The 12,683-nt window shown below is 32.6% G+C and overlaps 1 protein-coding gene across 1 annotated transcript in view; it reads right to left on the bottom strand.

The window, feature by feature from the left end:
* Nucleotides 1-12,683, bottom strand: part of LOC124360481 (sterol regulatory element-binding protein cleavage-activating protein-like) — an 88,682-nt gene that overhangs the window by 45,664 nt on the left and 30,335 nt on the right. Inside the window, exons 6-9 of the mRNA XM_046814148.1 lie at nucleotides 12,513-12,658; nucleotides 8,060-8,279; nucleotides 5,642-5,752; nucleotides 286-489 (exon numbers count right to left, since the gene is read on the bottom strand). Coding sequence (XP_046670104.1) covers nucleotides 286-489; nucleotides 5,642-5,752; nucleotides 8,060-8,279; nucleotides 12,513-12,658 — 681 coding nt within the window. The remainder of the gene's footprint in view (nucleotides 1-285; nucleotides 490-5,641; nucleotides 5,753-8,059; nucleotides 8,280-12,512; nucleotides 12,659-12,683) is intronic.

Here is a 12,683-nt window from a genome sequence, read left to right on the forward strand (position 1 = left end):
TTATCCAACTGTTCAAAGATTCTTATTTAATCTGCCGACGTTAACATGCTGCTGATTGTATCTTTACGAATTACACATTAAACTTCAATCTGTACGTTTACATTACATACCTTACCTTCAAACTCACAATGATTAGTAAAAGGGGACCAGCTCTAGATAAAATCAATAAACTTACAATCTGTACTTTTCAAAGTCCTGTTATAAAAGAGTTAAATGTTCAATTTAATGTGTTGTAAAATATAACAAAGAAATATAATATTAAGTAAACAATCGCAATCCTGGTACCTGTATGGCTGGCACTAGAGTGAGGAGTCCTACAGTGAGTATTGTGACCTCTGTGAGAAGGTTCTTGGTAATACTCCAGCCCTCACGCATGAGACCCTGAGCGATACGTATCTTAACATCAAGGTGAGGCGGTGTTGAAACTACAGATTTGGTCAACACTAGTATGTTCTCTAAGCCTACTACTGCCACCAGATATGGGAACACCTGCAACATTAGGCATTCTGACTACTGACAGTTTTACTATAAATACAGAAAACAACTCTCACACAGTAATTTACATAACAGTTAGTTAATACACTAAGAAAATTATCAATATACTTTATTTATTTGATTAGCATTAGGCAGGTTTAATTTTAAAATATACTTAAAACATTTTAACATTTTTTAAGAATATTTTATATAACATGGGGATTTCCAAGTGTATATTACAATTTAGGTGTTATTGTAGTATAACTGTTTATTTTAAGTTTGAAAGCCAGTTTTATGGTTATGATTCAATAATAAATTCTTTTAGAACATAAAATTAAAAAATCAGGTATTTTTTTAATTTTTATTTAAGGGTAAAGAAAAATATGCAGGACAAGTGTTTTGGGTCTGGTACACTTATATAAGAAAATCACTGATCTCGTCAACTTCTAACCAAGCCAACCACCGTTAATTTAACCAGTACCTCACAAGTGTACACTAGACCGCAAAAAACCCTATCATCAGCACTTTGGTGACGATGTGGAACTGCGGGACGGTGTCTGGTTGAAGTCTCAGGTGGCGGAATTCCATAACACTGTAATTTCAAAACTAGTTCATCACTATGATAAGTCTCTAAATTGATATGGTGACTATGTTGAAAAATAGTATTTTTGTGTCACTTTTAAATGTATATAAAACATTTTTTTTGTTTATATTAAAATATAATCTACTTTCTGGATAGCCCTTGTATGTGATGGTAGAATGAGGAACTTCTGTTAGCATTTCATCAAACTCCACTCCAGGAGATTTGCTGATGGTGTCTTAGATGTATAAAGTGTTTTGTATGATACTTCACTACACTTCCATATATATTTATAAATAATTAAAACAAAATAAAATTAACTAGGAATGAGCTAATAAAAAAATGTTATTCCAAAACCAAAACTGTGGTCTCGATTCTCGATTCCAAATTCGGTAACGATTCATGTGTTACTTGTAACTAAGAATATAATAGACTAAATGGTTTAGTTTTGTTACCGTTAAAGCAAATCTGGCTAGAAGGAGCGGCCAGAAAAAACATTCAAACCACCTGTGGACATACATACATTCTTACACAGGACATATTTTATACATTTACACAAATTACGAGGTAAAAATAAATAGTGATTATTTATTTGTTTACCCCAAAGCAGAGGACATCCACGGAGAGATACATAGGAATCATGCTGCAATTATTAAAAAAATTACTTTGTGTATCTATCTCAGTTTTAATATGCAACATACGACAAAAACATGTTTTAGCAAAAAGTAATTTGCATACTATCGATCAGGTATCGTTTGCAAATAAACCCGCCAGACTCACGGCAATGCACTAACATAATATAAGAAATATGAACTTAAATCAAAATATTATTGACAAAACAACAATAGTTTGTTAATTTCATTATCTAAATACAGCTTTAATGCACAAAATATTTTAAACACATGATTTGGAGATTAGTAATATACTGATCAGCTGGTTTTGGCAAATAGACATGACTGACTGTATCGAAATCAGGAGAAAAAATCACGGCATCAAGAATTGTCCAAACCCCAACACTGGAAAGTATAGAATATTTACAATGTAGAATACACACGAACTTGACCCATTCCTAAAATTAACTTGTGATTTTAAATGGCTAAATCTTGATCTAACACATCCATTTGTGAATTATCATGGAAGGGGTTTTTGATGATATCAGGTGGCCTATTCATAATATCAGGTGGCCTACTCATACCATCAAGCAGCCAATTCGTGATGATGACATCACATATTCAAATATATTTTTAAAGAATTTTTTTTTATTTTAACGTGTTTAATTGCTTTAGAATGAAATACAAGATTTATAACAAACTAAAATTACTTAAATTGTATTATGCAAGATACGAGGGCTGTTCAGAAAGTAAGGAACATTTTGGAATTAATAAAAACTAATTACAAGGAAATCATTTTATTATATACTGTACATGTAAAAGAAGGACTAAAATACTACTTTTCTACAAAATCACTATATATTTTCAGGCACTTATAGCGATGGACAAGCTATGAAATAGAAATTTGAAATTCCTGTCATAGAATTCTGCTGCTTGTGATCTCAACCACTCAGTGACACGTATCTAGAGCTCCTCATCATTGTCAAAATGCTGTGTTGCTAGCCATATCTTCATTTTCAGGAACAAGTGAAAATCACTTGGAGCAAGGTCAGGACAATAGAGGGAATGAGGAAAAACTTCCCCGTTTAACAAGTTCAAAAGTTCTTGTGAACAGTTTGCTGTGTGAGGTCAGCCATTGTTATGCAAAAGCAAAATTTTGGATGACAATTTTCCTAGGCGCTTGTTTCGGACAGCTCTCCTACGGTTTTGCAATGTTTAGCATTACCACTCAGAGTTTATTGTTGCATCACAGTCAATAAGAAGAACACCTTGCCTATCCCAGAAAACTGTTGACATTTTTATCACCATGACTGTGGTAGGCCTCCAAAAACATCACAGCTGCTGCCATTTGTTGTTTTTTTATGGTGAACTGTAAGCATTTTTGGCACCCATTTTGCACAAAATTGGTGGTAGTCCAGCTTCTGTGAAACAATTTTAAACAATAAAGTCCATAAAACATTGAGAAAGCCCAGTTACTGTGAAACAACGGTTTTCACAAATCTTTTCAACTTTAGCGACCAGATCGTCAGTCACAATGGTTGGACGTCCACTCCTCTCTCATTCATAAACATTTGTTCTGCCATTTCAAAACTAAATGCATTACTTCCTGGCAGAACTTTCAGTCATATTTGAATAAAAAAACTGGCAGTGTTCCCATTGTCACGGCTGGACGCTGAATGAGGTGCCGAGCATGAGTACACCAATATATACGCGTTTGCAGCATCAGATGCAAATGTTCCATACTTTCTAAATACCTCTTTTACATAGTCTAAAACCAGTCAAGGTCGGTTTTCAGTTTGTCTGCTGTAGTAGCAAACTTAGTTTCACAGTGAGTGATATCTGATTCAGTTTATCACTAAAAGATAATTACGTAATAACAATAAAGTCTTATTATTTTTATTAATTTCTCATTGTACTTATAACTAAACGTTTTTAAAGTTCTATAATTATGTTGTGAACATTTGAAGCAATAATAACAATAATGAAACAATATTGTTTTGAGGTCTCCCATACTTAAGTATACTACATGGCATAATAAATATGTAATGTAGTTAACGTTATGGTTGGGAGATATCACTAAATTAATATTTTAAAGTTAATACAAACATGAAGATTCTTTCTGAAAATTTTAACTAAATAAAACAATGTTCTCTTGGAGGGGAATACATTTTCTAAGCATATAATATATACCAACTATACTAGAACTTAAAATAAATAAAAAATATATTTGTTTTCAAAAAATGATTTATGTAAGTAGATCTGAGGAACATTTTTATTTACATCAATGTGCTGTACCCTTTGAGTGCTGCAGTGATGGTAATTTTGACGGTACGGACAGTGCCGGCATCGCTAATTTTGACGTTTTATATTTTGATATTTTAATTTGTACAAGGTTACTTCATCCAAATAACTGGATAGCTGTATTCAATAGGTTTCACTATCCATAAATACAATTTTGTTGTTGTTTACCTTAGTATTTGATCTGTGAAACAAATGTTGTTTGGGATGATTTTGTCTTCCAGTCATATGATGTAGTGGACAAGGATCATGATGCGTAACAGCTATTAATGTCTTTTTTAATCGAAAGTTAACGTTATTGTGTCCAAGCGAAAAACACAAATTATCAGTGTAAATATAATAGGGTTATTTGGATTTTTACAAAGTTGCTGACATCTATACAAAAGAAATGTAAGTAAGTTATTTGTCTCTACATTTACTAATTATATTTATTTGTGTTATCTTGATGTTTTATTTGATGTATTGTGAAAACTACTCTATTACTATGCAATTTCTAAACTCTGACAAATGAATTACAATTTATAAAATGCCAGTATCAGACAGCATTAAAAAAAATATATAATGCTGTTTGTTTTTACTGTAGAATCATATATTATATATATGAATTTATTTAGAATTGCATGGTCTTTCTCATGGTATAACTGTAAAAACCTTAAAAAAATATGTATAGAGCAATAATGTACTTCAAACATTTTATTTGATAAAAAGTGGGTGATTTTGTTTTTATACAAAAATGTTGTAATTTTGTATTCTTAGAATCCATTTAAATAATTGCATGCAATTCTCTATTTTATTTCTAACAATTTATTTAACAAATCATAAAAATCAAATGGATAGCTTTTTGCAATCATGTTTTTCTTAAATGCTTGTAATTTGAAGCAACCTTTGGTTGAGTCACCTTCCAAGGGTTTTTGTCAGTAAAATATGTTATAATATATAAAATTTGTTCAGATTTTCATGACCTTTCACATGAAGGAAACAGGATTTTTCCGGACATTTGCCATCGTTCAGTGAAACAGGTTCTAATTAATTATTTAATTAATTTTAACGAAAATGGAGAGTTTTGTGATTAACTGTTTTATGTATATTTAGTTGTCTTTTATATACATATATAATGTGATATTTTTTCTGAATTACTGAAAAGGTCTCAATCAGGTTAACCCTTTGATTGAGTACTGCTGGAAATTTTCACAAGTCATATGCATAAAGTGTCAGGCTGTATTTTTTGCATACTTGTAAGCTTACTTTTGAAAAAGCTGTTGTAAAATAACAGTTATTTGGATAGTTACTATCCAACAGATTTTCATAATTTTGTTGTTTTCATCAAACTATAAAGATTTTGGGTTGTACAAAATTTGTTTTTACTTTTTTATAAAAAGTTAAGTTTGAACTTAATTTGAGTATATACAGTATTTTTTTCTTTATACCATGTGAAAGGTCCTTTGTTTGAAGGTTATTTTTGACGATGGAAGGATTGTGAAGGAAACAGGATTTTTCCGGACATGTGCCATCGTCCAGTGAAACATGTTGACAACAACAGTGATATTATAAATGGGTCTCCCAGTGGGTTAATGGAGTTTAAAAAGAGACTGATCAAATGCTGAACAAAACACTGAATATTATTATTTAAATTCATAAACTAACATATGCATTTCTTGAGAATGGTATAATTATCTACCTCTCTGCCTCTACCACTGCCTGTGAAATCCAATCCAAAAAAGAAGCAAAGGCCAGCTGACATCAACAACGAAGCCAGTACAGTCAACACAGCACTGATAGCAATGCCCACCTGAAACCACACATTACAGTTTGATTACATTTCCCTTGCATTGATTAATTAAATAATTCTAAAACTGACAATGAACACAAGAAAAGAAACATAATTATTGAAATTTAATAAAGAACATGTTTTATATTTAATTACTGTATCCATAAGTATATTGTACACACATTCCTGACAATAAATAAAACCAAACAATAAAGTTGGTAGAAAAACATTTTGTTATGTAAACATTAGAAAAAATGATTTTAAAGAATTTTCTGATATTAAAGTTATACTTATTGATGACATGGTTTAGCAAAATTAATTAATAGTTTAATCTTTATTGTATAAATGTATTTTGTATTGAGTATAATATTTACAATAAAATAATTACTGTAACACAAACACAACCTAAATTCCTTATTGTCTAAGCTTTAGCCAATCTTATTATTCTAGAGGCTGGCAAAATGTATTTCTTTCTGTCTATCTGTCCACATGATATCTTGAAACAAAATAACCAATAGACTTGAAATTTGGCATAAAGCTTCATTTAAATATGAGGAACAATGAATTCGATGATGGTCCGTGTCACTCCATGGCTTTTGGCTGGTCGTTAGCGAATAATTTTACATTAGTCATGAAGGCAACGAGAATATATCAAATAAATAAATTTGTAAAGAAGCTGAGTACAACTGATGAAAAGTCTAATGTTAAAATTCGGTGAGAAGATTTTATTTCAGAACACTTTTGCATTGTAGTACCATCCCTAGCTCACCCAAACTTTTATTTTTTGAACACTGTTATGAACCATGAATGTATCATATGGCAAGATAGCCCAAGAAAGATTTCATCCTGAGACTTTGAATTTTCCATGAATTTAATTTCTACATAGAGAAGAATTTGTCCTATGATGGTGCATGTCCAATCATGGAATTAGGCTGAAAGTAATTTTGGTATCAATTTCTTTCCTGTATCATTGCATGTGTGTAATTAAAAATACAGTATTATCATTACTATGAGCCAGATAGAAAATAATATAATGATTTAGTGAACATTTCTTTTATTACAATAAATATTACACAATGCATGTGCTACGCATTTTCCTGCGATGTACTTCAAATATACCGTCAAATATATAAGTAATAGTCTAAATTATGTGTTTAGTATTTTTATGTACATTAGTAAGTGTGTTTTGGCATGTTTACTACCCAACTTATGCACTTTAGTTCCAAAAAAACATATTATGTATAATTTCTTTCAAAACGCGTTTTCACGAATATGCATGGCTTTAGAAAAATGCATGCCAAATAATTTTGTTGTTGTAAAAACCCCATACAACTATATATTTTCTGAAACTAGACAAGTTTTTCTATCTTTTAATCTATAAGTACTTGTAAACGGAGCCAAAATAGCCTGCCACTGCAGGGTTAAAAGATTATACTTTCACTTTTATTTTTTGTTTATTTATTTATATTTAAAAAAGTAAAATAACATATATAGGTAAAACCACAACAATAAATTACGATATTAGACAATAAACTACTGAATAAACAAAATATAATTTATGTTTGATAGTTAAGTAAACCAACAGTTTGCCAATGTCAGACTTGCAAAAGAAAACAATATTTCAAACAGGTAATGAAATCACAGTATAAAACCAACAAAGAAGAAAAATATAGCCAATGTAATATATCTCCTAATGTTATAAGTGGTATTTCAATAAAATAGATATTTTCATATTTTGCACTGTAAAAAATTAGAGTCATTGTTTGTTCTCTAGGACAATCATCGATTGCCAAAATGAAGTAGTCTTCACTGCACCCCTGTTGATTACATCAGCGTTAAGCAATGTAGACCAAGATAAATAAAAAATGTCACAGTCATTTCATGTTTGAACCCTTTTTGTTATGAAATAAAATGCAGAATTTAAAAAAGATGAATCTGAAATAAAAAAATGTTAAAAATAGGAGAATTATTGATTAAGATGTGATTTATAAAACAAAAATGACAGCAGGTAGGCCAGGCTGCACGTATGACAATGTGTGCGTGTAGATGTACAGAGTCACCTAATCCAATGGTGCTTAGGAGACTGTGGACAAATTATAAGAATACAGCCAACAACTGTAATTTATGATACTCACACCACCAGTGAATTATGATCTAAACATTAACAACATTGCAACAACTGACGAAGTGCCCATATTCTTAATTGACAATAATCCACAACAGTTATCAAGCTTTGCTCGGTATCCTGGTACTTTATGCTAAAATGTATATAAAATATAAATTCTATCAATGTAAATATGAACTTCTAAAGTAGGCAACTATACAAACCTTTGAATGTACCAGTTCAATCTTGCGAACAGAGAAATATATGTAGAAGAAGAGCAAGAGATATGTCACAGTCAACGGAACTAATTCCTTGAAATCAAACTCCCCGGGATAGTAAATATGGTGAAAGTAGTTAGGACTGATGGAGCTGTTGGTTGAGACATCAGCAGATTGGTGGAGCGGGTAAAGCCGCATCAGCCGTTCTCGCAGGCCGTCCGTGTATCTACCACAAAAAATTCATTACAACCGTAAGCAAACATTTTCAATGTCAAATTACTCAATTTTATTATATTAAAAATTAAAATTAATGTTCAATAATCAATTCAAGTTCTTTTAAGAAATATAATATTCTATGTTAAAAATACGAGGCACAACTAATTGAAAATGGCACAACAAACATCAGCTCGACCAACCGGTGAGCTAATAAGTGGGTAAGTAAGGCACTGATCATCTCCTGAAGTACTGATAAGCACATGGAAATCAAAATAACATCCCTCAGTCCAGCAGTCTGGTCACAACTATAATTTAAACTGCATCGAGTGAAAATTGTTTGCTTTGAACATGATCAGTGCAAAGATTGAGCAGCATGCTATAAGTTTCTGGTTAAACTTAAAAAATCAGCTACCAAGTGTTTGAATAAGTGAAATGAAGAGTTTGGTGATTCCACTATGTCACGGGCACGTGTTTTTGAATAGCACAAACAGTTTTGTGAAGGACAAGAAGAGGTGAATGATAATGAGAATCTCGGTCGCACTTGCATTTTCACTACCGACAACAATATCCAAAGAATTCCATTGTGAGAAAATAACATTTTTTACCCATCGAGTTATTGCTGAGCGAGTTAGAAAGAAACTTTTGGTACTGTGGACAAACAACTCATGGATTCTGCATCAAGACATTGCACGAGCCCATAGCGCCTTATACGTTCAGCAGATTTTAGCTGATAGAATAGAATAGAATAGAATATATCTTAGAATAGAATATATCTTTATTGAACATATTCTTAGAGAATAGAACAAAGGTCAGTGTTTATGTCACAATCAGTGTGTGAGTCAGTGTATGTAAATTACAAAGCGCTTGTCCTCCACTGAAGGTACTCCTGGACACTGTAGTATGGATGCTCCAGCAGCCAGCTTCTTAAGGAGGCCTTGAAGTTCTTCTCTGGAAGCTTTCTTAGGTAGTCAGGTAGATTGTTAAAGAACATGGCTCCTTTATACGATGGTTTTTTCTCGAACAGAGTCAGATGATGAGGGTCAAGGAGGAAGTTGTTTCTATGTCTGGTGTTGTAGGGGTGGATGTCGCCAGTTCTTGCGTGCCCTGTTTTTGTGGCAAATAAGATCGTCTCTAGGATATAGAGTCCTATGATCGTCAGTATTCCTAGATGTCTGAAAGCTGCTCGGCATGAGTCCATTGGTCCTAATCCACTTAGAGTCCTGACAGCCCTTTTTTGTATAACGAGCACCCTTTTAAGATTTCCAATTGTCGTACCTCCCCAGGCTATCAGTCCATATCTGAGATGACATTCAAATAGGGAAAGGTATGCTGTCAAAGCTACTTGAGGGCTACTGATTTGTTTTATTCTTCTCACTGCATACAGGCTACTATTAAGTTTGTGGCAGAGTTGATTGATGTGAGGTTCCCATGAGAGGTTTTGATCAACAGTTAGACCAAGGTACTTTCCTGATTTAATTGTAGTTATTTCTGGGAGCCCGTCATATTGGTTTGGGTTAGGTGTAAAGACTAGCTGTTGGGTCTTTGAGTCATTTAAGACTAAATCATTGAGGTGGCAGTATTGCTTAGCCACATTGTATGCAACAAAAGAGTCTATATCTAGCTGAGATTTGTTCTTATTTGCTAAAATCAAAGCTGTGTCGTCAGCATACATTACAATTTCACAGTGGTTTTGGAGATAATTTGGGAAGTCATTTGTTAGGAGAATGTACAAGACGGGTCCAAGCACGGAGCCTTGAGGTACTCCTCTGCTTACTGGTATTGGCTTGGATTTTACTTTCGTCACAGTGTTTTTCTCCAAGTAAGTAAGTTCTACTACTTGTTTCCTGTTGCTCAAGTAGCTCTTAAACCAGTCAAGTTCCTTGTCAATGACTCCAAGAGAGTGTAACTTTTTCAGTATGAGTTCATGGTCAAGGCAGTCAAACGCTTTACTAAAATCCAAAAATATGCTTGTTGCAATTTTTCCTTTTTCCAGATTGTCGATGATTTCTTCAATTAGTTGAGCTATTGCTGTTGAAGTTGATCTGTCTTTTATAAAACCGTGTTGTCTAGGGGTGAGAAGATCGTGCTGCTTGAGGTGGCTCAGTAGTCTATTTAGTATTACTCGCTCCAGTATTTTAGAAAAAAGTAGAGATTAGGGAAATTGGCCTGTAGCTGGTGGCTTCATTTGTTGCTCCACATTTGAATTTCGGATAGATTTTTGCGAATTTTAGTTCATTTGGAAATATTCCTTGTGAAAGTGATAAGATCTCAGTCTGCAATACACAGCCTATTCTGCTGATTTAGCACCATGTGACTTTTGGTTGTTCCCCAAGTTGACTAAAGGGAACTCATTTTTAAATAGTTGAGGAGGTGAAACAAAATGCAGCACAAGTTTTGAAGTTGCTATCAAAAGATGACTTTCAGCACTACTCCAACCAGTGAAAAATACAAATACACAGTGTACTGAGATGGGAAGGGAGTACGTTGAAGGGGATAAATAGGAGATAACTTAAAACCATAAATTTTAAAGCATTATATTGTGGCAATTCAAATAAAATGCTGATATTTAGTCATTAGTTTTTAACATAATCACAACTGTGACATAATATTTTAATTCATTAACGGTTTTTGTTTGAACATATTTTTCCCGTTTCATTTTCTTTTTTGTCACTATAATGCAAACAGTTGCCTGGCAACTAGCAAGTGCCTTTCAAGTGGTCTTGGCATTACCAGCTAAACTTCAGTACCTTCCTCTGTGAAATCTTAATTCAGTCATTGCATGCATACATGTATTATAAACGACATTCACTGTTCAAAATCATGCTTGACATTAGTAACAGATCTTGTCAATCTAGAACACGTCTGGTAATTGGTGCTTGCTAGCCAGTAGTAATTGACAAGATTCTTACTTACTTAAAACATATTTGTTTATAGTTTCATTGACAAAACAACATTAGAGTTTCAGAAGTTAAAATCCAGACCTCCTTAGCTTGAAGAGTGTTCCATACACCCAGCAAGTCACAGGACCAGTACCATTTACAAAATACAAGTTCCCCACATTCGTTTCTAAATAATGGCTCCCCAATGATGTCAACTCCCCTGAAAATTTCATTTTTGTATTGTCCACACAATATCTCAAAAACAAACTGACCTATAGACTTGAAATTTTGCAAGAAGCATCATTCCTATGAGGGTCGTTTGGAAAGTAAGTTGCTGATGCATGCAATCACTGAAGGGGTGGAGGTAATTGCACAATCTGAGTGGCACTACGTAGCTGGCAGTGTCTTAGTGACGGTCACCAAGCTATTCTAAGCATTCTAAACTAGTGTTCACAATGGCTACTGCAATCAACTCTCCTACCGACCGTGAAGTACATAGTATCATTAGATTTCTTTTGGCAAAGAAAATACAACCAGTGGAAATTCATAATGAATTCTGTTTTGTAAATGGAGGAGATAATATGAGTTATACTGCAGTTAAAAATGGGATTATTTGTTTCATGAAAAGCAAAATCGCTTTGGTTACTGATAACCTTATTGAACAAATCAATCACTAGTTTAGAGAATTTCACAATCAAAGATCCTTCAAAACATTTTCTAAATATATAAAATACTTTAGTGTATGAAATTGGTATAAAAAACTTTTGACTGATAACTCAAAACAAAGATAATGGGACTAGCTCTAAAGTTTCTTATTTGGTACTACAAAGAAGGTGATACATTTCTAAACCACACAGTCAAGTGTTGATGAAACATGGATTTTTACATCAATGTTGAATAATAAAATCAATCAATGATGTGGGGTCACTCCTTGTTGTGATGTAAATCTGTTATATGCATAGGCAGCAGAATTATATTGATAGGTTTTGAAATGATTAACTAGATGAGATAAGTGCTTAAATTTAATGTTAACTATGTTGATAAATAGGTAAGATATGTCTTTCAAATATATATAATAAAAAAGCTGTAAAATTAAAAGTAATTTTTAATTTGTTAAAATAACTTAATTTCTCAATAAACCATGTATTTAAATAAGAATTAATTTTGTATGGTGAATTTCCAACCATGGAACTAGGCATCATTGAAGCCTATCATAATCTCTCCCCAGGATATCTTGATAGTGAAATAAGCTATAGACTATAAGCTAAAAACTCTATGTAGATAATATAAAATAGTACAATTTTCTCAGCCATAGCAACCTTATATCAATTTACAAATTGTTTATTGTTGCAAAAATAACTTACCCTTTATGGTATTGAAGATACACTACAGTTATAGCAAATTGGATAATCCTTTGCCGTTTACGTAAAGCATAACGTTTGATACCAGTATCCTTAAAGTTAAGTCCAAACAGTAGCTCGGACAAACTTGTTTTTCTTTTTTGGAGATTCTGAAAAATAATACAAGCTCTTTAA

The sequence above is a fragment of the Homalodisca vitripennis genome, chromosome 4 (genome assembly GCF_021130785.1).
Source record: "Homalodisca vitripennis isolate AUS2020 chromosome 4, UT_GWSS_2.1, whole genome shotgun sequence".
Taxonomy (NCBI): domain Eukaryota; kingdom Metazoa; phylum Arthropoda; class Insecta; order Hemiptera; family Cicadellidae; genus Homalodisca; species Homalodisca vitripennis.